Genomic DNA, 27,593 nt, shown 5'->3' with positions numbered 1-27,593 from the left:
TAGTGAAATAACATTCCTTTCTTGATGTGCGTGGTTCACCCTCTTGACGCTCTTGAAAAATACAATTGCGGAAATTCTGATCATGCTGATTTTTCAGACTCTGCAGTGAGGATTGTGCGTGCGTGTGTGTGTGTTAGTGATGCACGGTTCGTGGTTATATCCTGCGATCCACCATAAAAACAAGCGTTCCATGAGAGAGGCTCAAAACCAGGGTAGAAAATAGCATATTACTTATTCATCATGATGTTTTTGAATGTAAAAACCACGCAAACGTCATAAGTTGACCTCAGACAACAGTATAAAAAAAGACAGTTCATGACACCTTTAAACTCCTTTTACAGTTTTTCCCCATATTAAAAACTTTTTTTTTTTTATAAAATGTGGTTTCACTTTTTTGTGGTGTCCTTACACAAATACGGAGTAATGTTAATTAACAAGTACTTACTATAGGGTTTGGTTTAGTTGCTTGTAATAATGTATAGTTTACTTCATATAGTAAGTACATAAAGTGTTACCACAATTTTTATATGCCTCTCAAATGCAAAAGGAGGGTTAAATAGCAACCTTGTTCAAAAGAAATGTCAGGCATTCGGTTGCATTGCAGGGATCTTTCAGAAGGATGGGCAGAGCTGTAGGTGCTACACAGACAGTAAAAGCACAACGTTTAGCAAGTATACCAACTTACCTCTCCAGATAGCAATTAATGAGGGGTGAGCAGAGGTTATTGGATGGTTTGGCCAAGCCCAAGGTGAAGATGGTCTCCTGGAGGCGTCGAATAGTGTTGTCATCTCCTTTCATTGCAGCGGTGTTCATCGTGAGGGATAGCAAACCGATCGAGCCGTCCCTTAATGGCACATCTTTTTCCTTCATCTCCTTCAGCATGTCGATCGCCTCTTTATGACACCACGAGAGAGAAAGATAGATTAGCATAAATATCAGACATTTTGACTAGATAACCAACAACCGACTTTTGCACATCCCTGCTTGAAACTTCCACATGCAACTAGTAACATCTGGTATGCAACCACTATATGTAGTGGCTACTTAAGTTGGTACTCAGGGCGTAGTCTAATAAACCGCAAGTTCATACAACAGTTTAACTGTTTTGTTGACTCTTTCACAGACTTGTGGAGATTATTCGTATATCAGTGCGCTTTGCCGTCCCCTGATGGGCTGGCGCCAGACGAGAGAGTGTGAGAGAGAGAGCGAGAGAGGGGAAGAGGTGATAAAAGCCCCCTTAGATAATTTCATGTGGGGAAAACAAACCGCTATTAAAACAACATTTTACACCCAGCGGGGATGCAAATGCTGCCGTATAATGCCAATTCGCCGCTAATTACTACTTGCGTTTCTAAACGAGACTACAATTACAGAGGCCCCCACAATAGTAGGCTTTTTTTTCACGGTTCTCTGCAAAAGCATGCCGGGAAATTATAGGTGTGCGGCGAGTGCCCGGCGTGAACTCGGCGGGCTCTGGTCGTGGATACGCCGCAGCTCCGCTGCCGTAATGGAGGCTTTTTACTGGGCGATGCTCCCATCTGGCAGAGGGGCGAGGGTCCACCTCCACAGCTGCTCTGTCACCAAGCCAGATAATTAAGATGTGTTTACGCGCTGTTTAGAGGCTAGCTAATGGGCTGATACCGATAGGGCCTGTTTGCACTGGCGATACTAATCATCTAGAACCGAGAGGGAACGAAAGAGAGAGAGAGAGAGAATGAGGATACTATCATCACAGCTGTGTGAATATGAAAATCTGTGTTGGGCACAGCCACAGGCAGTCAGACAAACTCCCAAATTCCTATGACACACATAGGACGGCTGTTCATCTCCATTTCTTAATAGTACTTATAGTACTCCAGATAAAGTGATAGTTTTTCTTCAAAAATAATGACATCTTCCATTGGTTAATAAACAGATAGTCCCACCAGAACTCGCTTTATTAGTTGAGCAAATGCTGCTTTGTTGGGATACTCAAACAGAGCATTTTTTTAAATTCCACTACAGTATTTACACTTTCCTGGGAATCTAAAATTATATTACCATTTAATCTGCGTAAATTTAATCTGTCAACTTTGTCAACATAGTTCAGAACTTTCATCACAAGAGAAGAAAGTTCCACTAAAAGATCATTTAATTGAAAATATGCTGAATATAATAAATATGCAGTGTGCTGCCCCCTTGTGGGAAGAATTATTTGTGTTTTGAGTTTTATGTGTTTTGTCCACGCAGAGCCTCCGTAGTTCAGTTATTTTACTAACAATCCTTCAGCAAGTCGATCTCCCAGAGTGTTAAAGGCTGTAAATCATTATTTTGGTCCCTGGCAATTATCTGTCTGTAAGTATTTGTTTGATAAGTGATCTTAGCTTCCTTTATATTCCAAATTGAGTAATTTTAGCATGTTTTCTATTTGTAATTTGTAAGGAAATATGTGACGCTAGTACTGTTAGCTTCCCTATGGCATTTTCCATGTATATTAGCTTTGTGCTATTCTCTCGCTAATGCGATCGTTTTTGAGGGTTTAGTTAATTCTAAGCTACTTATTTTATATTTGCATTGTATATTCTCCTTATTGAGATTGTAATATGTTTTCTTTTTGTTTCTGTATGTTACAGTTTTACAGTCCTTCCAGTAAAACACACTAAAACAGCAAGATGCTTCCTAGTTCTTTATTGGAGACTGTTAGCTATCTGTAAAGCTAGTTCACACACACTAGTAAAGGCAGAATAGTAAAAAGACAGATGGAAGGTCAGCCAAAAGTCGATACAGAAGACAACACTGCTGTCCCGGATCGCCAAAGCACATACAGCAACGTTGGTGACCTGTGGGAAACAAGATCGAACTGTTCCAACATCTCACGGACCAGTCAGCGGTCACGTGCCAGTCAGCGGTCACGTGCCAGTCAGCGGTCAGGTGCCAGTCAATGGTCCAGTGCAAGCGTTTTGGCAGCAAAGGCACGTGCTAGAGCAGCTGCCGCTCAAGCACAGGCAGCATACGCTGAAAGAGAAGCAGAGGTGATAAAAGAAAAGGCCCACATCGAAGCTGAAGCTACAAAAAAGAAAGCAGAGCTCAGCGCTGACCTCCTCAGACTGCGTCTACAGAGTGCAGCTGCAGCTGCTAACGCCGAAGCAGAGGTCCTAGAGGCAGCAGCCGTGGATGAAGGTGGAGATACCTGGTTTCCTAAAAACAGCGACAACGTCGTCGAACCCATACCAGTTCCACCTCCGCCGGCTAATACCAGCTTTAACTCTGCACAAGCTACCGCACAAGTGCTTCCAGCAGTCCAGCGAGTAAAGTACAGTGGTGAATTTGTGCAAAATAAAGTCAAAGAGCTCAGCATACAAAACAGTGAGATTAGTGAATATCAGTTTCAAGAGCTACCAGTGGTGCATTCCTCACAGTATGGCAGCAACAGTGGAGCAGATCATTCTAATGGCCAAAGCTTGTTCAAAAATGCCCTTTTCACATCTTACTCGCAGCATCCAACCCCAGTTACTACTGACCACAGATTTCAGCCACACTCTATGAATCAGTCTGCCCCTTTCCAGCCCAGGCTATCGTCTCCACGCCCTGTTGTCAGTGCAAACGAGTCCAATTCCCCAGCCACATCAGACTTAGCTAAATATTTGGTTCGCAGAGAGTTGGTTAGCTCAGGGCTCCTGACGTACGATGATAAGCCTGAAAATTACTGGGCTTGGAAGGCATCTTTCGTGAACGCTACAGAAGGACTCTATTTATCCCCAAGAGAGGAGTTGGATCTCCTCTGCAAGTGGTTAGGTCCCAAATCATCAGAGCAAGCGAAACGATTAAGGGCTGTACACACCTACGATGCCACAACTGGTGTCAAAATGGTGTGGCAAAGACTGGAGGACAGTTATGGGTCCCCTGAAGCAATAGAAAATGCTCTCCTGAAAAAGTTGGAAGATTTTCCCAAAATCGCAAACAGAGAAAATCACAAGTTGAGGGAGCTTGGTGATCTAATCTCAGAGCTTGATGCTGCCCGTGTAGATGGTCTCTTACCTGGCCTGAGTTACCTAGATACGTCCAGGGGCATCACTCCTATCGTTCAAAAACTTCCATTCCACCTCCAAGAGAAATGGATTACTTCAGCTTCTCACTACAAAGAGTACCACCACGCTTCGTACCCGCCTTTCCCTGTTTTCGTGAAGTTTGTGTGCGACAAAGCTAAAACTCTTAATGACCCAAGCTTTGCCCCCTTGCTTTCTGCTGGTTGCCCAAGTGTTTATAGGCCTGAAAGACTGAGCAAGCCCAACTTCAAAACCACAGTATCTGTTCGTAAAACTGAAATAACTGCTCCAAAAGGCTATCGTGGCCCCTCTGACCAAAAGGTGGTTGACCCAGATAAACTGTGCCCGCTCCACAACAAACCACACTCCCTTCGCAAGTGTCGTGGTTTCAGAGCAAAGACCTTGGATGAGAGAAAGGCCATTCTGAAGGAAAATAATATTTGTTTCAAGTGTTGTTCCTCCGTCAACCACATGGCAAAAGACTGCGACGCAAGCGTACATTGCAATGAGTGTAAAAGCGACCACCACACCACCGCGCTGCACCCTGGACCAGCACCCTGGAAAACGGAAACTCCAGGCTCTGTAGCCCCAGACGGACATGGCGGGGAGCAACCAGAAAGTCCTATCCAGGCCATTGTGTCCAAATGTACAGAGATCTGTGGCAAAGGTAACAGCTCACGTTCATGCTCCAAAATCTGTCTAGTCAACATTTATCCTGCTGGACACAAAGAAAAGGCAGTGAAAGCCTATGCTGTGTTAGACGAGCAAAGCAATAGGTCTTTAGCTAAGACAGAATTCTTTGAGATCTTTAACGTCAACACAGGCACCAAAGTTTACACTTTGAAAACCTGCTCAGGTGTAGGAGAGACAAGGGCGCGCCAAGCTGACGGTTTCATAGTGGAGTCTCTCGACGGCAACATTAGCGTCCGGCTTCCCACATTAATCGAGTGCAACATGCTCCCAGATGATCGATCTGAGATTCCGACACCGGAGGTCGCAATACACCACTCTCACCTCAAGCATTTGGCAGCCAAGGTTCCAGATTTGGACCCAAATGCTTCAATACTGATCCTCCTCGGTCGGGACATACCAAGAGTGCACAAGGTCAGAGAGCATTACAACGGCCCCCACGATGCTCCGTACGCCCAGCGCCTCGACCTTGGCTGGGTCATAATAGGTGAGGTTTGTCTTGGGGGTGCGCATGTGCCAAGCAAAGTCAGTGTTTACCGCACAACTGTGTTGAACAACGGACGCACATCTCTTTTGGACTCCTGCCCCAACTCATTCCATGTCAAAGAAAAGGTCCTGGGCACTGACTCCCCATTTAACTCTTCGAACACGACCAGCTTGATTGACATAGACGAAAATGACTGTCTCTTCAACAAACTGTTCATGAGAACTCCACATGATGATAAACCTGCCATGTCAGTGGATGATGAACTCTTTCTGAAGATCATGGATGAGCAAATGTTTATGGACGAGTCTAACAGCTGGGTGGCGCCATTACCCTTCAAAACAAACAGGAACAGACTACCCAACAACCGAGACCAAGCGGTCAAACGTCTCAATTCGCTGTGTCGCGTGCTTGACAAAAAGCCCCTCATGAAAGAACATTTCTTGAACTTTATGCAGAAAATGTTTGAGTCAGGACATGCAGAACCCGTTCTACCACTCAACAAAGACCAAGAGTGTTGGTACCTACCGTTTTTTGGTGTCTACCATCATCGCAAACCTAACCAGATACGTGTAGTGTTTGACTCTAGTGCCACTCACGAAGACACCTCTCTGAACAATGTTTTGTTGACCGGCCCAGACATGAACAACACACTTATTGGGGTCCTCTTGCGTTTCCGCAAAGAACCTGTGGCAATCACTGCAGACATAGAGCAAATGTTCTATTGTTTTGTCATTCGTGAGGACCACCGCGACTTTGTGCGTTTTCTGTGGTACGAAGGTAACGATCCCACAAAGGCCATCAGAGAGTACAGGATGACTGTACACGTGTTTGGAAATAGCCCGTCTCCCGCCATAGCAATATATGGTCTACGGAGGGCAGCGCTGGCTACACAAGAAGAATACAGTGACGAGGCCAAACAGTTTGTCCTTAAAAACTTCTACGTTGATGACGGACTGGCTTCCTTTTCTTCAGACGCCAGCGCCATCCAAACTTTGAAAAGCACCAAAGAAATGCTTGCAGACTCTAACATTCGCTTGCACAAAATAGCCTCCAATAGCCCAACTGTAATGGAAGCATTTCCATCAGAAGAACGTGCAAAGGAACTGAAAAACCTTGACCTTGGTGCAGAACCCCTGCCCTTACAGAGAAGTTTAGGGCTTAACTGGGATTTGCAAAATGACTGTTTCACCTTCATTGTGTCAAGAGAAGACAAGCCATTCACAAGAAGGGGCATTCTTTCTGCAGTTAACAGCCTGTATGATCCCCTTGGGTTTGCAGCCCCCATCATCGTACAAGGCAAGGCTCTCATCAGAGAATTGTGCTCAGAGAACTGTGAATGGGACACTCCACTGCCAGCAGGAAAAGAAGCACAATGGAAATCTTGGAAAGACTCGCTTGTTGACCTTGAGAAACTACAAATTCCTAGACAGTATGTGAACACGTCACTGCAATCTACCTGTCAAAGAGAGCTGTGTGTCTTTGCAGACGCTTCTACATCAGCCATATCAGCAGTGGCGTACCTTCGAGCCATAGACACCGTAGGTCACGTCCACGTAGGCTTCTGCATGGGCAAGTCTAAATTAGCTCCTAGACAAGTCCACACAGTACCTCGCTTGGAGCTATGCGCTTCAGTTCTGGCGGTGGAGCTGGCAGACATGCTACTAAGTGAACTTGACATCGAAATTCACAAAGTGAAATACTACACTGACAGCCGAGTAGTCTTAGGCTACATCAACAACAGCAGCCGAAGGTTTTATGTCTACGTCGCCAACCGTGTTGCTCGAATCAGAAGGTCATCTGAACCCAGTCAGTGGCACTTTGTGAGTACGGAAATCAATCCTGCCGATCATGGAACACGGCATGTGCCAGCTTCACTACTGAGTTCTACCAATTGGTTGACTGGTCCAGACTTCTTGAGGAAAAGCGATGGGGAGTGTCCTGTGGAATCAAACTGCTTTCAACTTGTGGAACCTGCCACAGACATTGAAGTCCGCCCACAAGTCTCAACATTTGCAACTAATACTGTGACAAAATTGCTCGGCTCACACAGGTTTGAACGCTTCTCCAGTTGGAAACGTCTTACACAAGCTATAGCCAAACTCATTGAAAAGGTCAGGTCTTTCTCAAAAGCTCCTGAATCAAATGAACCGAAGATGGACGCTCTAACACAAGCAAAATTAGTGATTGTACGAACTGTTCAAGGCGAGACATTTGGAAAAGAATTAAAAACTTTGAACAAAGGAGAGGACATACTAAAACACAGTCCACTGAAGAATCTCAATGTGTTTTTGGACAAAGAAGGACTGGTGCGAGTAGGAGGACGTGTGACTTCTGCCGATATAACTCAAGAACAAAGCCAGCCCATCGTTATTCCAAAGAAGCATCACATTGCTGCTTTGCTGGTTCAGTTCTATCACAAACAGGTTGCGCACCAAGGTAGACTCATCACAGAAGGAGCTATCAGGTCTGCTGGACTGTGGATCCTTGGAGGGAAAAGGTTGGTGACAAATCTTCTCAACAAATGTACAACCTGCCGCAGGTTAAGAGGAAATGTACAACAACAAAAGATGGCAGACATTCCATCTGATCGCCTCATCCAATCTCCTCCTTTCACACATGTTGGGTTGGACGTGTTTGGTCCATGGAACATCAGCATCCGCCGGACAAGAGGTGGTGTGTTAGAGAACAAGCGCTGGGCAGTAATGTTTACCTGTTTAGTTACACGAGCAGTTCAAATCGAGGTAGTTGAGTCTCTCTCCACTTCAAGTTTCATAAACGCTCTCAGGAGGTTCCTGGCCATAAGAGGCCCCACCAAGCTCTTTCGATCAGATTGTGGAACGAACTTCGTTGGAGCGTGCAAAGAGCTTCAGATAAGTTCAGAAGATTCAGAGCTTCAATCCTACCTCAAAAATGAGGCATGCACTTGGAAGTTCAATCCACCTCACTCCTCTCACATGGGAGGGGTGTGGGAAAGAATGATCGGAGTGGCCCGACGTATTTTGGACGCTATGTTGCTGAAAGTTCACTCTCCAAATCTGACTCATGAAGTACTTGTGACGTTCATGGCAGAGGTAACAGCCATAATGAATGGTCGTCCATTAGTACCTGTGTCTTCCGACCCTCAACAACCCGATTTGCTGACACCAGGAGCCCTTCTCACTCAGAAAATCTGTCCTGTCTCTATTCCACCTGGAGACTTTGACCTAAAGGATTTGTACCGGAAGCAATGGAAACAGGTGCAAAGTCTTGCCAACTCATTCTGGAAACGATGGCGAGAAGAGTATCTGGCATCCCTTCAACCAAGAAGAAAATGGCAAGCAGATCAACCAAACTTAGCCATTGGTGACGTTGTTCTTCTAAAGGACATTCAGGTCAAAAGAAACGAATGGCCTACTGGACTTATTGTGGACACTTATCCTGGTCGAGATAAAAGAGTACGTAAAGTAGACGTACGGATAATTAAAGAAGGCACTGCTAAGGTGTACTCAAGACCTATTTCTGAAATTGTGTTATTAGTTAAAGGTCAATAGTGATATAGCAGTATATCAGACGGGGAGTGTGCTGCCCCCTTGTGGGAAGAATTATTTGTGTTTTGAGTTTTATGTGTTTTGTCCACGCAGAGCCTCCGTAGTTCAGTTATTTTACTAACAATCCTTCAGCAAGTCGATCTCCCAGAGTGTTAAAGGCTGTAAATCATTATTTTGGTCCCTGGCAATTATCTGTCTGTAAGTATTTGTTTGATAAGTGATCTTAGCTTCCTTTATATTCCAAATTGAGTAATTTTAGCATGTTTTCTATTTGTAATTTGTAAGGAAATATGTGACGCTAGTACTGTTAGCTTCCCTATGGCATTTTCCATGTATATTAGCTTTGTGCTATTCTCTCGCTAATGCGATCGTTTTTGAGGGTTTAGTTAATTCTAAGCTACTTATTTTATATTTGCATTGTATATTCTCCTTATTGAGATTGTAATATGTTTTCTTTTTGTTTCTGTATGTTACAGTTTTACAGTCCTTCCAGTAAAACACACTAAAACAGCAAGATGCTTCCTAGTTCTTTATTGGAGACTGTTAGCTATCTGTAAAGCTAGTTCACACACACTAGTAAAGGCAGAATATGCAGAATACTACATTTTTTTTATTTTAAAATACTGCAGAAAGTACTTTTGTGATGATTAACTGTCAGTAAAGACATACAAAAGTTTTCTATTTCAAATAAAGATTTTTTTTTAAAATCATAAAATAATCCTAAAAAATGGTTATTGAGCAGAAAATCAGCATATTAGAATGATTTCTGAAGGATCATGTGACACTGAAGACTGGAGCAATGGCTGCTGAAAATTCAGATGTGTCATTACAGGAATATATATTTTTTTAAATATTTATTCAATTAATTACTGTTTTAAATGACGAAAACAGTTATTTAATTGTAATAATTTCATATACATTTTTTACTGTATTTTTGATCAAATAAAAGAAGTCTTATGCTGCGTTCACACCAAACGCGAATTGAGCATCTGGAGCAAGAGATTTCCATGTTAAGTCAAAGTAAAGATGTGTTGACGCGCGTCTGGAGGTCCTGCGGCGCGATAGACATGTTTAGCGCAGCGCAATTTCGCCTCATTTGAAGCCGTTTGAAGCGAATTCGCGTCTGATGCCAGAGTTGAAAAATCCAAACTTTGCATCTGTTTTCGCCGCGTTAACCAATCAGGAGCCTGCTTGCTGCCGTCACGTGGTGAGGTGACGTGATAAACGGCAGCAGGCCCGCCCGGAGTCACTTATTCAAAACAGTAGCTGTGTTTAAGGACTGAAAGACTGAAGGACCTTGGCGTATTATTGCATTATTATGGTTTGACAGTGATGAAAACTGTTGTTACTGTTCTTTTATGCATTTAATTATTTATTAATTAATTATTTTTTATTATTTTTTAAAGTCACTCATTCAACATGGAGGAACGACTGATATTGGCAGTGAGCAGTCATTCAGATCTATATGGACGTGGGACATGCGGAAGTACCGCTGAAAGCGGCCGTCATCCAGACGCAGCTCCTGGAGCGCCTCGAACACGCATCTATTTCGCTTCAAACGCTCGCTTTATACGCATGTCCAATTCACTTTGGACGGTTGAGTGGATTCAAAATGTTCAAGCATCCAACTAGACGTGATAAAAGCAAATTTGACGCTCAATTCAAGTTCGGTGTGAACGCACCATTATAGAGACTATGTTCAAAAACACTAAAAATCCCCCATAATTTTGGACAACAGTGTGATAAAGCACAGAGTGCAGAGGGAAAACAACCTACAAACACCTACTTATATTTGCATAAAAAACTGTGGATTTCAGTAGGAAAAAACCCCTCTCCTTTACCCAACGAGCATTCCTACAGTGTTTTGACAATAACAAGGACCTCAAGTGTGAAGAGTAACGGCATGCATATGGAAATATACGATGTAGGTCGACCTACAACAACACAGTTCACTTCAGTCTCCACACACGTGCACACACACTCAAACAGAGACAGCCAGCTTGTTTTAGCCCACAAATTCCAATCTGTCACTTCATCACCCTGCAATTTTTGTCCTGTTGTTATGCAAATCCAGCGCAGCGCTCCGTACTGTCAGGAAAAGTGATGAGCCAAAAGGAACTGTGAAGCGGGGAACAGGAGGTTCAGCAGGGTCATGCTGAGTTTTTAAGAGGCTGCTTTTGTACGATAAAGCTCCGTTCACTTATCTACTCAGTCACGCTGTTATTCGGGCACAGATCTCATCCTTTACTGCTTTTTGTAATTTTTGAGGATTGTTTTATCAAGATCCCAGCAGTCAGCCCATTTAAATAGAGGCTTGTCATTTAAGAAGCGCTCTTGTCTAAAAAGTGCCACATGTTATGTGTTAACAGCTGGATATGAATTGAAGCAATGGAGGTTAAGTGGATCGCCGGAGGGCGTCGTGACAGCGATACCCACGAGGGGATTAGAACTAACAACCTCTTGATTCTTGGGCCGTCACTCTAAGCACTCAACCATGTACTTTCCTTATAGCCCAGGGCTTTAACAAGCATTGTTGTACAGCAGCTCACTGATGGAGGACAACGTTTAAGCCATATAAAATGAGGCTACGCACTAAAGCTGGATGAAAGTCATGCAGAAAGGGATGCATTTGCCTTAATGTACCTCCCAGTGTTCTACTGAAGTACTCTCTAATTAAAAACACTTTTTGGGGGGGGTTCTATTCATTTTCTCTATAGAGAAATTGACTCGAACATTCAAAATGAACCTTTCTAGACAGAGCTACATGAGCACAGAGGTTAAGTGATGATATGAGTAATTACTTCTTTATGAAAAAAAATTATTACTGAATTCCTGATGAAATATTACATTACCTATAATCCTGAGGCAAGATCCACCCAACAAAGGAGAGACCGTCCACTCCCATATCTAATCCATGTCAATTAAAGGGTTAGTTCACCCAAAAATGAAAATTCTGTCATTAATTACTTACCCTCATGTCGTTCAACACCCGTAAGACCTCCGTTCATCTCCGGAACACAAATGAAGTTATTTTAGTTGAAATCTGATGGCTCAGAAAGGCCAACATTGGCACAATGCACTGTACACTCTCAAGACCCTTAAAAGGTACTAAAGACGTCGTTACAAAGTCCATCTCACTACAGTGGTTCTACAACAACTTTATAAAGTGACTAGAATAGTTTTTGTGCGCAAAAAAACCCTAAATAACGACTTATATAGTGATGACCGATTTCAAAACAATGCATCATGAAGCTTTGAAGAGTTATGAATCAGCAAGTCAAACCGCCAAACTGCTGAAATCACGTGACTTTGGCGATCCAAACCGCTGAATCGACTCACTGATTCATAACGCTTCAAAGCTTCATGATGCATTGTTTTGAAATCGGTCATCACTATACAAGTCATTATTTAGGCATTTTTGGGCACGAAAACTATACTGTAACGACGTCTTTAGTACATTTTATGGGTTTTGAGAGTGTACAGTGCATTGTGCCAATGGAGGCCTTTCTGAGGCATCGGATTTCAACTAAAATATCTTAATTTGTTTTCCAAAGATGAACGGAGGTCTTACGGGTGTCGAACGACATGAGGGTAAGTAATTAATGACAGAATTTTCATTTTTTGGGTGAACTAACCCTTTAATTAGATCCATTAAACTATTACAACTATTTATTTAAAAATGTACAAAATGTAAGAAAAAATGAATATGAAGCTATGTAACAATACAATATCATATTATCCACACTAGAATTCCACAATTTTATGGAAACGTCAACCAGATATGAGTGGTTTGAACTCTGGGTAGATTCTGGTTTTAAAGAACTTTAAGTCTTGTTTATCAAAGGGTTAGGGTTAGAGATTTCTGAAAAAGTAATCAGTCACTAGCGAAGTTTCCAATTTCCATCACCCTGTGTTTATGCTCATTTTGAAGCATCGCATCAGAAACAAGTGATGGAAAAATCCCTTAATATTCACAAAAATGTTTTTACGCTGGCTTTGTGGTTTCTTAATTGTGCGAAATAATTGCAAGTTGCAAATAATGGGATATGGAAACGCATTTGCTGAATAAATTTGAACATTAAAACATTAAATATTGAACATTAAATCCACGTGACTAATGCTGGGTTCCAGGCAGGTTTTTGAGCCCGTAAGTTACAACTTCAAACCACGACTCACAACTTTGTAGCGTTCCAGGCAAAGTCACGCCAAACTGCCTGAGCGCAAGGAATTGCGGACTGTACGGGGCTTATGCTCATTTACAATCATTTCTATCGCCAAAGGAGCTTACTCCTTGCTTATTTGAGGGAAACGGAGGAGAAAAAGCGGCGCATACGGCAAGAGAAGCTGTTATACCTTTTATTTTACGCTATTTGCATATTTGTTTCATAAACACTGCAGCCGTAGGGCTCCTATTGTTGTTTTGCAGGCTATGTGACGTCAGAGCTCGTAACTGGGAGTACATCGGTCTAGAACGAGTTCACGGGTGGGAAGTCACGGTTTGACTGCCGTTCCAGTGCACTTTCACGGGTAGAAGGTTGGAAAAACACGTTTTACGGGTTGCCTGGAACGCGGCATAATCGGCTGTTTCCGCTGATGGCGTTTTATTTACTGTTGGTTACTAGGTTACCAATACCACAGTCAGCCACTCCACAACTTGATGGAAACGCACCTAATTCACATTGTTTTTTTGAGAACATGGAAATGATCCGCTTCACGTTTAGATGGAAACTCAGCTACTGTTGCACCCTATTGGAATTAATCGTGAGTGTTGAGTCCATCAAGCACTTCAAATGAGGAGCTCAATGTGTATGATGTGTGAACAACTTTAAAATGAAGATGCTGCCAATGTATAGTGTTTCAAAACAATTACTTATCCTGCCTTAGAAGGTAGCTGCCGTGCCTATTTAGGCAGTAAGCATCCAGATGCCTATGCTTTGAAATAAAGCCTAGGAAATAGCAGAAAATGTCAGAGCTCAATGTGACGGTACACATGTGCTAGGCCACTGCTTTGAGGTGTGTAAACTTTAGCACAATACAAGGACTTGAACATGTCCTGAGGCTATGGATGAACGAGCAAGACAGACTTCTGAGTTGCAAATGAAGCCCCTCAGACCACTCTCTGGTCATACGGAGCACAGTTCACACATCACTGGACCACAAACAGCAACTGAGCTGAACCGAGCTTCAGCCGTATGAGAAAGCTCTGTGACGGCAGACAGCTCAAATTCTTCCCATCTGACAGAACCACTAATCAAAGCCAATCAGCTGTTGGTGGTAAATGGGTCCGAATGGATGACTAGCAGCGGAGCATCCCAGCCCACTGTCTGATACCACACACACTGAGGTAAACAAATATCACACAGCCCATTAGTCCTCCGGCTCATTCTGCGGCCTTCTGCCAACCTGTGAACCGGCAACAGCGTTTTATGAACTCCGTAACAAATGTGAGGACATGAGGGGGAGAAAAAACAAAGTAGGAAGGAACAACAGGGGGAGAAAAGGTTTCAAACCAAAACACGGCCATTAAAAGCCAGGGCAGTCGGTGCGCTACGGTGCCACGAGTCATGATCTTCAAGCGGATCGGTTTGCGGCGGTGATGCGGGCAGGCTGGGGCGCTGAGGTGTGTTAATGTGAATGACAAGCTCCGAGCACACACCGGCGGGCTAATGGCCACCGGCTCGCTCTGATGGACACACATATACATACACACACACTTTCCTCATCACACACTTTCGCCTGAATTCACATGCAAATGTGCGTATGTGTGTGAAATACTCAAGCACTTTCCCCGACATGATATGCCATTAGTATCAGGACGGATTTCGGTAATTCTGTTAAAGTGCAGTCGGTCCTGTAATTTTCCCTCGCTCTGTGACAGGATGAGTCCGAGCGAGAGGGAGGGGGCAGCCAAAGAGTGACACGCATCGTGAAAAGAGAGACAGAGCGTGTATTTTCACCATCACTGTGTGCACAAAGCAAAGAGGAAACACTTTTATTGTAATTGCGTCTTACATGAGCATGGAGAAATCCACCGTGGAATTCAGATAATGGCTGATTAATGTCCCCATGTGGATAGACAGGTGTCTCGGACCTCACTCCCGCACGCAGATGCACTTGCGCCAGGCTTGATTCTGAACGCCGCCTTTAAGAAACTAATTAAGCGAGTGGCAAGCTTTTGATAGCGACGTGATAAGTAATACAAAAATTCTCATTGGTACCTTGACATCCTAAGTGGTTTAAAATGTGAGGCAAGGCACACCTAATGTGACGGCCCACATTATTTGTGACAAACTAAACTAAATTATTTCATTAATCCGAGATAGTGAAAATAAGAGGGCATCTGCAATTATTTCAACAGGGACCAAAGCTTTCACATGGTCACAGATGCGGCCACTAACCTTCCAGCTTGCCGTGTTTGGATAGCACTCGGACCAAGGCCACATACTTCTGAGCATCCAGCGCTACCGCAGAGTCCTTGCGAGCTCTGAAACGCAAAAGAAAGAGTAAACAGGCTGACAAATGTGAAAGTCATTTTCTTTGTGCTGTGAATGCTTTAAATTCAAAGAGATTCACTTTAAAAATGAAATGGTCATATGCTTTGGAACAACATGACGAGGTGAGCAAATAATGACAAAAAATTTCATTCATGGAAGAAAAAAGGTGATATACCGGTATTTAAGAACAATTCACAGTAAATCAGGATTGTGCTGTTAAACTCCAAAATGACCAAACTGTGACTGATATACCATAGCAATCTGTGAGATTTTATTATTATTATTATTATTCTTTAATCATTCACTATAGCTCTACTTGGCACATTAATGAGAGCTTATGAGAAACAAAATGTAACCAAATTATTCTATGGAGCCAAATCTTAAATGAATCGGTTGATGCAGTTCACCAAACGATTCAACTCAAGTTCAACTGATTCAAAAGCTCAACTGATTCTGATCTTCACTTCAATGAACGCCATCTAAGCTAATATTAGTCTCTCTGTTTATCCAGAGGTTTACAGTAGTCTGCCGTATCCAGATCAGATGGTGGACCTGTGCCTAGACATGACCACAATGCAGCCTTGAGACCATGTCAACTAGACTCTTCTTTGTGAAGGCCTCCTTCACTTCACTTTCCCTCTATACAGATGAAAATGTTAATCGAAATTATCGGAAGTGACTAAAAACGCTGTATTATGCAATGCAGACAAGTAATTTGGCGGTCATTTTGTAAAGAAAAACTACGCACCTGCACACATACTGTACGTATTCAAACGCCCTTGCCTATAGACTTAACACGTAATGCTTACGTGCAAGCCTTCCTTACAGATTTATGTTTTTTTTAAGTTTACACGATGATGATAGCGGTATTTCAAAACCTGTTTCAAGGTTTCCGTTCTCTAGCCACCAAACACTGTTGCCGTGGGGATGAGTGGCCGGAACTCATTGACAGTTTTCTATTTTGGTTGAAAATGGTGTTGTGTAAGTGGCCCCAAAGTAAATAACTAATGATTATTTATAACGGAAATGAATCAATTAAAAAACTTAGCTGGCCAATAACATTTTTCTAGAGCTGATGTACAGTCATCTTGTTGCAGCGGTTCAAGTCAAGTTGAATCAGAGGACCTGTTTACACTTTGGTCGAGACATTTCCATTAACATCTATACCAATAACCATCTCTTTTGTCCACTTTGAACCACTTCTATCCTGACTTACTCAAGGGGAAGGTCTATGGGTGGGTAAATTCATAGGCTTTTTCAGAGCTTTCGATCTAATGGATGAGCTCATGAAATTTACATAACATATGAACAAGTTTGGAGACGACTGAAAAACATACGGACAACAGTAGCTTGGGTTTCTGCTCATAGCTGCAAGATCATGACAAATGCGGTGTTAGAAATGAGGAATGGTGAGAACATTGTGCTTGGTATTTTTTTCATTCTTCAAACCAAACTTAGGGTCTTCGGCCGATAAAGGTTTAAATCCCGTCTGGCTTGCGCACTTCCCATAATGTTCACACAGGTTAGAAGGCAGAAAGTAGGCGGACTTTTGTGGCCATTCAAACTATTCGACAACATGGGCGTATACTCTACGGAAGGAATTCGGTCAAATGCATTTTCAACTACCTGTGGAAGTGGTCGATTGTGGACAAGGTCAAAACTTTTTAGACCCCGTTTACACCTGTATTTAGCGTCGTCCACTTATGATCCGATCGACCAAAACACATCTTAATAACAGGTATAAAAAGGACCAGAAATTGATTGTCTTTTTTCCCCCCATTGTGATGTAAATCTAAGTGATACGGCTTCTAAAATTGACACACAAAAAAAATTTTGTAGGGAGGGACTTGATTATGTCCATAGGGATCGTAGAAAGTGGGCGTGAAAACTAAATGGAAGATTGTTTCATGTGAGTGACAGGTTGCTGGAGGGGAGGTATTATAATCCTGTTCTCACACCAGTGCACACATCAAAGAGATGTCATTGTGAGAGGGAGGGGATGGTAAAAAGACATTAATAAAGATTATAAGGGCACATTTCTTTTTTTATATATAATTATGTACATTGATAAATCAACCCTGTTGAAAGGATGAAGTGGCTTGGAGAACAGATGGCTGGATTGATATATCATCTATAAAAAACTATGAAATATTGCATAAAACAATAAGAATCGTGAATTTTATGGAAACTTTAACAGCTCATTGAATGGAAGCATTATCAGTTAACAACGATGTAAATCAGAAGATGAGAAATAGTCATATGGACAAATTTTATGGTGCTTTTGTGCCTTTTGAGGCTTGAAGCTCCATCTCGATTCAAAAAATGGCCTGACATGTTCCACAGTAAAGGGCTTGTTTTGATTTGTCGACAATTAAAATAATAGTTCACCAAGGATGTTTGTATGATGATGTGCATGTCAAACTTACAATTCCGTTTTTAGTTTGATGGCTTCCTCAGCATTGTCATGGCGACAGCACAGGTTGATGAGCATGGCATAACTGGCAGGAGTCATATCTGCTTCATACTGAATTTTGAGCTCCAGAGCTTGCTCCAGTTTCTGATGAGAGAGCCAAAGTTGCAGGGAAAAATCAATTATACATATACACAAAGACTGATAAATGGTTCTGGCTGCTGACAGGCCGACCGTCATTTTTTTTTTGCAGACGTAAGCTATTTCCTGCGAAAGTGTGACTTCCAATTCATTAGCCGCTAGATGTAAATAATTAGAACAATAAAGTGCGGTAGCAGTAAAGCTATTTGCTCTACAAACAAGTGTGTTTATGATTAAAGGGTTAGCTCACACGAAAATGAAAATTCCCATTAATCACTCACCCTCATGTAGTTCCAAACCTGTAAGACCTTCGTTCATCATCATAACACAAATGAAGATATTTTTGATGAAGTCCGAGAGCTCTCTGACCCCTCTATAGACAGCTATTTAATTAACACTTTCAAGGCCCAGAAAGGTAGTAAAGACATTGTTAAAATAGTCTGTGCCATGCGTGTGTCAGGTCTTAAAGGGACAGAAGTTATTTATTATTCAAACTACAAAAAGACAAACGATCACTTACGAGCACATATTCTGAATGTCTTCGGCAGAATTCAAATGAGCCATTTTAATCTAGATTAATCTTGGAATTAATCTAGATTAATCTGAACCCGGTGGTTCAACATTAATTTTATGAAGTGACGAGTATACTTTTTGTGTGTAAAAACAAACAAAAATAACGACTTTATTCAACAATTTCTTCTAGCCTGTTTCAGACTCTTACGCTGTTGACGCAGTGTAAACCGTAAACAGTGCAGCACTTCCAGAACGCCAGCTTACCATTGGCCGACGCCATTCACGTGAGGGCCACGACGCGCACAAGTCGTTCTACCACAGAACTAGGAAGTATTGCACTGTATACACTACGTCAACAGCGTAAGAGTCTGACACCAAGATTTTAACGTTGTCTTTACTACCTTTCTGGGCCTTGAAAGTGGTCATAAAATTGCTGCCTATGGATTTCATCAAAAATATCTTCATTTGTGTTCCGAAGATGAACAAAGGTCTTATGGGTTTGGAACGACATGAGGGTGAGTAATTAATGACTGAATTTTCATTTTTGGGTGAACTAACCCTTTAAGATAATAAATTAAAATAATATAATAAATACCAGTTTGCAACATCAAGCAGCATATCGATGGGCTGTTTTGAACAGATAAAATAACTGGCTAACACAGGAAGCCTTGCACATTCAAGTTAAAAAGACAGAATCCACTCTTACCTCAAAATAAGGCACATAATTGGTTCATTTTATACAAGTTGACCATTATAAAATGACTATGAAAAAAACAGACCAGAACACTAACAAATATGATAAGTATTTATGAGGAGAATAGGTCTCACCTCCTCTGTACACAGGAGAGCGATAATTTTTTTGAGGGTGGAATGGGCGGGCTTGCCCTCAGCTTTCAGCTCTGCCAGGGTCTTCTCCAAGAACGAAAGTCTCCCCTCCAATCCCTGACACAAACATGAGGATATTTGACTGACAGCTCACCTGATGCATTGAACACATTTGGTTGAAAGTTGAAAAAAAAAAAGACAAAAACTTACTCTAAGAAGTGGCACATCAGTCACCATACCACTTTCCTTTTTATCCACAAGAGCAAGGACATCCTGAAAAATAAATTATGACCTGCTCTATTAACGGTACCATCATACACCTAAATAAAAATATAAAAACTAGATTTGTAAAGAGATGTGCCCATGATGCTAGGGTGTTATGGGTGGTTGCATGGGCGTTGTTAGGCAGTTTATACAGTGTGGTTGCTAAGTAGCTTCTTACTGATTGACAAGTATCTCTTTCAATGGGAGTGTAAGGTTTTTTTATTGGCTTTTTGTTTTTGTCTATATTTAGATATCAGTAGCCCGAAGTGCAACTGCACCATATGTCGGAGCACTTGGCCACACAGCTATGGCTCCAACTAAGACATTTTTTGTTGTTGCCTTTTTTATTGTCTGCCAGACAAAAAAAAACACAAGGTATGACAATTAGTAACATACTTGAAAACAGCACTAATAATAAAATACCTTGACAAGCTCTGGAACCTGGTAGGACTCCAGAATGTTCCGGATTCCTCTGAAGATATTCAGTGAGATGTTGATATTCTAAAAAAACAAACAACTTATTGACACCAAATAAACACTCATCAAAATTAAAGAATTAACTGAATTGACACTAATGAGGGCAAGACAGCAAAGTAATTTCAAAATGGTCTTTAGCTTTGCTTCAGTGCCTCCATATGCATGTATTTTTCTGACCGCTAAAGTCTTTTAAATGTTGCATTTAATAGAATAGTAAATAATCAAAATTGTAGATGTGGAAATAAACCTTCCATGATCTTTGAGGGGTTTTTTTAGGTCGTTTTTAATTTTGCAAGCTAAATGCTTTGTGTACTAGCTTAGCATAGCACTAATTGATTAGCCTGCTAGCTTAGCCTATACACTCAAATATGTTTTATACACTACAGTTCACAAGTTTGGGCTTTTAGACTGTAATATTGCAATATATTATTGCAATTTCCAATAACTGCTTTCCATTTTAATATATTTGAGAATAAATGTATTCTTGTGGTGGCAAAGTTAAATTTTTAGCAGCCATTACTCCAGTTTTCAGTCACACAATCCTTCAAAATTAATTCTAATATGCTGATTTGGTGCTCAAGAAACATTTCTTATGATCAATGTTTAAAACAGATGTGATGCTTAATATTTTTGTGGAAAACAAGAAAACATTTTCGGGATTGTTTGCTAAAGTTTGAAAGAACAGCATTTATTTGAAACATAAATCTCTTTAGTAACATTATAAAATGTCTTTACGGTCACTTTTTTGGTTTACTGCATCCTTAAGGGGGGGGGATCTAGTGCCATTTCATGCTTAATGTGTGCATGTGTTCGTGACTCTTTAAGCTCTGCCCACTGCACGCATGCACTAGCTCAGCTGTTTTCGGAAAGAATCGGTACAGCATATCTGTCTTTTATAAATCTGATAAAACGAAAGACTCTTCAGAGATATGAAGGATGCAATACTACTCTATAGGTACTCAACTCACATGAGATTGGCAAAAACTGTGCGTGTTATGTATCCTTTAATAAAAACAATTTTTTTTTAATGCTAGTGTACATTTTGTCTGATAAGGCAGCATTGTGAACGGCTACTCCCTGGGGTCCTAGACAGACTTATTTAACAGGCAGACAGTTTGCAAATGTACCATGTTCTTGAGCAGGCTGAAGTACTCCCTTAGCTTCTCTTCTTTGGAGTGCACCTCTACCTCGCTCATGGAATCAATCAGGTTGTAAAGCAAGTAGGCCACATTTTCTGCAAAAGGAGAGAAGAGCCAATTTGACAATTCCTGCTTTTTATAAAAAAAGAATAGTTATATAAAAAAAAAAAATATATATAAAAAAAAAAAAATCACAAAAAGGAGCTTCTGGAGAACCAGAACAACAAAAATATTGCAATCCAGCAAATAAGCTCTTAAACTGTATATATGTGTGTTGTGCTGACACAGGCAGCTTTGCTCCAGACTTGACTGAAGTCTGTTTTAACAAGTGGCTGGCAGCTGACAGCCTCACGCACACATTTGCGTTGTGCATAGTGATGGGATGAGACAGAGAGACCGTCTCCATCGCTCCCACCTGCTCGGACACCAGCGCCGAGGCCTGCTCCAGTGCAGCGAGACGACAGACACTCACAGAAGCTCTGTTAACTCAGCGCAGAGTCAGCAAACAGACAGCACTCACACAAACATGCACACGGGTACTTTTCAGACTGCATCAGACACACACACTTAATGCAAAGTACGGCTGTCAGGATAAACTCCATCACTGCCAGAAACCCTAGACAGACACACACACACGATACTGCCAGTGAAACCAGCTAAGAGGACATATAGGCATAGAGATTTACAAGTGCAGTGTTTCCCAACCTCTGTCTTATACTATGCATCTCCAGAACTGGTATTATAGGGGAGTACCGGGGCGAAAGTAACACGGGACGAAAGTAACAAAGCGATTTTCTCAGAGCCCTTGACTATATTTGCATTTCAAGTTATGACAGCACGTTCAGCACACAACCCTTGACGGATCTGCCAAATATCACGTGATTCCGTCATTGTTTTCCGTGGTTAGGTCCGAAATATAGTTTTCAAGTACGGCAAGAAAATTAATGAAGCTGTACTTTTTTTCTAATTACAAGTTGTGTTTCTTGTTTCATGTGTCGCAGTAATGATCAATCTACGGGTTATTTTGTGCTGTTACACACCCTGAAGGTTTGTCTTTGAGTTTTTCAGTATAAAAGTAAATCGTGTTTAAATGTCAGGACTTCCTGTCGGGACGAAAGTAACACGCTATTATATATATAATGCATATTATGCTAATTTAATTTAATTTTCATATTGTTCATTCTGTTGAAGAAAAAACTTGTCAAATAGATTTACATTGCAAATAAAAAAATATTCTAAACAATTCAAGTTTGTCCTGTCAGGTTACATTTGAAACATTTGATAAACTTTAACATTTAAAATGAAAATGTAATTTAATATTTATTTTGCAAAGATAAAGGACAAAATATGTTGCAGTTACATATTAACATGGTCATAGTCAGGTATGTTTAAAAAAAAAACAACAAAAAAAAACACAAGAGTATCACAAAAAAATCTAGCTTGTATTGTTGTGTTACTTTTGACCCACCTGTGTGTTAGTTTCGTCCCACCTGATGGGGTCAAAAGTAACAATGTGCAGCTTATGTTCAAAGTGAAAATATACTGTAGTCATTCTACATTTGTACAAAATACCACCTGCTATTTATAGACCACACTTGTGAGTTATTGACCACAGCAAAAATATATCTCGGTCTAAAATATTATCTTTTAAAATTACGTTTTTCTGAAAAATGGTACTTTCGTCCCTGCTCTCCCCTACTGGCTTTCACCAAGAATTATCATGAAAATTATAGTAATTAAAAAAGTGAAAAGTCATATATGCAGCATGTTATAATTTATTAAGCTACTGTAGATAGCATTTTTCGAAATCTTGTAAAATGAAGTGTCATTTTTGAAAGATTTAAATATTGTACTATGAATTCATTTGTCGTACTGCAGGACCATTTAAATCAACAGAAAAGTATAAAAAAAAAAGAATAAAAAAAAAAGGTTATTTAAAATGGCGAGAGAGAAAAACATGAGCAGCAAATTGTGTTAAAAACAGATACATGCAGTTTAAGGAGTGTGAAAAATGGTACAAGCAACATACCAGAAGTTTCAGTGTTAGCCTGATTGAACCGGGCATCTTTATAGAGAAGCTCTGTGATCTGTAACATCAGATGATGAGGTTACTCTAACAAAGTTTTTTTTTTTTTTTTTTCATCATCTATCTCAAAATCTCTTGGTTTCATCTTACCTTTGCCATGATCTCCACATCATGAAACCTGTAGGGGGCAGTGGAGGATCAGAGATGACTCGCACAGATAGATTAAAACATTAAGTGCAACTTTGAAACAGAATATTTCAAATCTAACATCTGCCAAGACAGTGAAATCAAGATCAAGTATGCATTTGGTGTGACAGGGCTTCATTTGACCAGTGAGAACCTATAGCAAGGGTCCCACACCTTTTGACCAATCAAATCTCCACGATTACTGTCCATGATTGTTCCAGTTAACCATTTTTACTGCATAAGGAAAACATTTATACAGAGACTGCACTTAAGTCAAAATATGTTATAGCTAAACATAACTAGAAAATAATTATATAAAATTTGTATAAATAAATAAAAAACGAAAGGCATGTCCATGCCAAATACTGAAAAAGGAGGTAGATAATTACTTTGTTGCATAAGCTCAAAACATACCAACGTTCAACAAGGACAGGATCTCGCTAACACAAAATAATATTTCTTGCAAATGCAAAGACAAAACGTTTTCGTTTCGCATCTAAAAATTTTTGTTATTGTATTTTTTTTTTGCTCAGTCTGGTATACTTATGAATATTAGTGTACATACATTTATGTTATTGAGGTATACACATTTTTAATCAATTTGAGTTTACTTTATTGGATGTAAAATATTAATTTATTGAAAATAAATAAGAAATATAAGAAATCTACTATTATGTGTGAGCTCTACTCTACTACTCTCCTTGTTGAATTTGAATTAAAAAAAAATATCAAACATTTTATTCAGCATATCAACCCCATGCTTCTGGACGGTGGTTAGGGATGAAACGATTACCGGTTTCACGATAAACCACGGTAAAATTTAGTAACGGTTAGTAATATCGTATAAAATTTAATTATCATTAAAACCGCATGTGATTATCACGATTTTAAAACTCGCGGTAAATCTTGTCCAGTCAGCGTCAGTATGTTGCGCGCACCACTGTTTTCTGAATGAGAAGAAATGGCAGAAGGCAGTGACAGCACTCTGGAGATTGTTCAGCCTCTAAAAGGACCCAATCTGAGGCGTTGTCATATTTTGGCTTTTACAAAAGTCCTGAGGGAAACTTAATCGAAGATGGTCACCTGTCTGCAGAACATGCCAGAATAAAGTCGCTGTAATAGAGGGAAACACTTCAAAACTACGAACGCAAGGCAAGTGGACTTTGACCTCAATACCAAAACTACGTCTGGGAAATAATAACGTGAAGCGAACGAACAAGTTCAGACAAGACTAGGGTGACATTTAAGGGATAATAATCAGGATTTGCCATTAACAACCGCCGTTTGCGGGTGTAAGTTAACGTTATTTCGGCTGCACACTAGCCACTCTGCTGTTGAACTTATTATAGTCTTCTCAAAAGCCATCTGTTATAATCGCGTTGCGCATTATAACCACTCACACGTGTTTATATTGAGTTTATGAATGCAATGTCTCATAATCAGAGGCGTTCAGATTATCCGGAATTTTGTTCAGAGCGCGCGCCGCTCACACGCTGAAATCTACACTAAAAGCAGAGATGTGTGTGTGATATACGCAAGAGATTCACTCATCATACAGAGGTTGACTGTTTTTGTTCTATTTCAGCAGCGAAAATAGTTTCAAACAAACACAGCAGAGCCACAGCGCATCTGATGTGACTGGCATAAAGTTGGTGAATTTAGGGACCGTCTCTAAAGTTACACACAACATTGGTAACGTTATACACGTTTGAAACTTTAATAGCATTTGAAGACAATGAAAGTCATAAAACTGGCTGTAAAGTGATCATCTAGGTGTCAGGTATGATGCAGTCATTTTGATATTTAATAAAATAAACTGTCAAATCATATGGAAATATGGATATGCATTATTTCTCTAGGATACTGTTTGGGCTCTTACACAAAACATGCTAGATTTAAATGCATCATTGCTGAACACTGATGAGAATATTGCTTGAGAATATATTTACAGAGATAATATTAGAGATTATATTTACGAGAAATTATTATTATTTATGCGTTGCTATATTGACGACGGCCATTATAAGGAAGAAAATCCCACAGAATCTTGCTTAAAGTGCATAGAGCTGCTTTAGTTTGTTTGTTGATTTTCAAATATAAAACTTGAACAAAACCGTGATAATATTGATAACCGTGATAATTTGGGTCACTATAATCGTGATGTTAAATTTCCATACCGTTTCATCCCTAACGGTGGTATAAGATTTTTTTCATGTTTTTCAAAAGAAGTCTCTTATGCTCACCAAGGCTACGTTTACATGATCAAAAAAACATTAAAACAGTAATATTGTAAAATTACTACGATTTAAAATAACTTTTTTTGTCCAGTTCCTATGATAGCAAAGCTGTATTTTCAGCAGCCATTGCTCCAGTGTTCAGGGTCACATGATCCTTTAGGAATCATTCTAATACGCTGATTTGCTGCTTTCCATTTATTAATATTGAAAATAGCTGTGCTGAATAGTTTTGTGAAAACAGTGATGCTTTTTTTCCAGGATTCTTTAATGAATAGAACAGCGTTAAAATAACATTTACTTGAAATAGAAATCTTTTGTAACATTTGAAATGTCTTTACTGACACTTTTGATCAATTAAACGCATTCTTGCTGAAAGAAACTGTGTCAAATAAAGATTGTATCAATTACACCAGTAGGTGGCGACAAGTGACATTTATATATATATATATATATATATATATATATATATATATATATATATATATATATATATACTTAAAAATATGTTTAGCATTGAATCATTCAATCAAGAGATCAAAAACGCTGATTCATCCAGTAATGAAACAATTGAAGTTTACAATCATTCATCCAAACTGATTTTTTAAATAATTCAGCATTTTTTCAATAGACTGGAGCAATTAACATTGTCAAAATTAGGCTACATGTTATTTTGTACATATTATACTCATTATAATACATTTATAGTATATGTAATGGATCTTAAATGGCTCTAAAACTCAGTGGTCACATATATGCAAATTCACATACATTATGAAATCAAGATGCAGTGCTGGTAGGGAATGTGGACGGCGGTAAAGCAGGGAGATGATGAAGGAAAAAAAGATTCAACATTGTTTAATGATTAAATTATCTAGTGACCTTGACTATTACAAGAGCAGGTCGCTAAGGAGACAGGGCCTGACAACCCCCTCTACCCTTCTGACAACCCCAATTACAAACCTGACATCCATCGCTGCCGGCAACCTCCCTGCTCCTCTTTCACATCTAAATGCTTTGCTAAATACAGAGGACAGCAGCATCTGCTGCCCTACGGCCTGTGTTCAAATCAGAGTTAAAAACAGAGCTGGTCCTTAACTATTGTGCATGATGGGATTGATTTTTGATCTAAGCTGAGTGAGTGCACTAAGTGATACCATAAGAAAATGATGAGATGAATAAAATACCATGACAGGTTTATGAGGATGTGTGAGCAATGAGGTGATTGTCTGAGGGAATTAGCCAAAAAACAAACGCTGACAACCATGTTGATGGGTAAAATGCCAATGTGAGCACTTGCATCTCACCATCAGTGGCAGTCAGGATAGTTAGTAGTCTTTCAGCATCGGACAGAGGCATCAAAACAACAAAAAGGACAAACTCTATTTGCATTCTTCCCATGCTGTAATTGGGCTACAGATGACTGTGTCCATATGCATGAGATGACGAATGAGTGGCTGTCTAGCCAAAAGGCAGAACATTTTACTTGCGCACACACACACACACACACACACAAGTTTTTTTTCCATTACTTACCCTCTGAATCCAGAGATCAGACTGGATCTGAAAGCACTGAGGTCAATGGCTGGGAGAGCAGATGAAGACACTGCAAGAGGGAGAATATCCGAGTGAATGTCATGATAACGGAAACATTTCACCTCACAAACACTCCGTAATGATCTTGACTCGACACTATGTCCTTTAATATTTTTTATCAAGCTCTAAATGTGCTTTTAAGCCCTTTCTGTGTGTGTTGCTACTCTCCCCCACTAAAGACGTAAAACGCAGCTTTACTAATAAAAAGAGAGCTTCATTCAGATGATGCAGATGATGCAGCAGAAGAGATACTTTCATTAAAACAAGACTCCAGCCGTTCAACTACACCAATCGTATGACAAATTAATGACGTGGAGCCTTTACACAAGAACGCTTTTTTCTACATTCAGAATTATCATTTCAGCATGTTAAGAACATTCCATAAACAATGTTCTAATTGGGAAAATTATTTAGAGATGTCATTATTTCTGACACGGACCAGCAGTATCAGTATGGTTTCATTTAATGCCACTTCAGCATCTGTGTCTATCTTCATGGCAAAAACTGAATTACAAAAATACAAGAGTTACATATACACAATAAAAGAAAAAAAAACAAA

General features: G+C 40.3%; 1 protein-coding gene across 1 annotated transcript in view; it reads right to left on the bottom strand.

The window, feature by feature from the left end:
- lrpprc (leucine-rich pentatricopeptide repeat containing) overlaps nucleotides 1-27,593 on the bottom strand; it is a 79,034-nt gene that overhangs the window by 38,030 nt on the left and 13,411 nt on the right. Inside the window, exons 14-23 of the mRNA XM_079842139.1 lie at nucleotides 26,975-27,044; nucleotides 23,169-23,196; nucleotides 23,022-23,079; nucleotides 20,981-21,087; nucleotides 19,800-19,877; nucleotides 19,323-19,385; nucleotides 19,116-19,229; nucleotides 17,650-17,780; nucleotides 15,128-15,213; nucleotides 686-893 (exon numbers count right to left, since the gene is read on the bottom strand). Coding sequence (XP_079698265.1) covers nucleotides 686-893; nucleotides 15,128-15,213; nucleotides 17,650-17,780; nucleotides 19,116-19,229; nucleotides 19,323-19,385; nucleotides 19,800-19,877; nucleotides 20,981-21,087; nucleotides 23,022-23,079; nucleotides 23,169-23,196; nucleotides 26,975-27,044 — 943 coding nt within the window. The remainder of the gene's footprint in view (nucleotides 1-685; nucleotides 894-15,127; nucleotides 15,214-17,649; nucleotides 17,781-19,115; nucleotides 19,230-19,322; nucleotides 19,386-19,799; nucleotides 19,878-20,980; nucleotides 21,088-23,021; nucleotides 23,080-23,168; nucleotides 23,197-26,974; nucleotides 27,045-27,593) is intronic.

This window comes from Gobio gobio (genome assembly GCF_949357685.1).
Source record: "Gobio gobio genome assembly, chromosome: 18".
Lineage (NCBI taxonomy): Eukaryota > Metazoa > Chordata > Actinopteri > Cypriniformes > Gobionidae > Gobio > Gobio gobio.
Note: the sequence above shows the minus strand (reverse complement) of the source record. Positions and strands in the feature narration are given on the sequence as shown.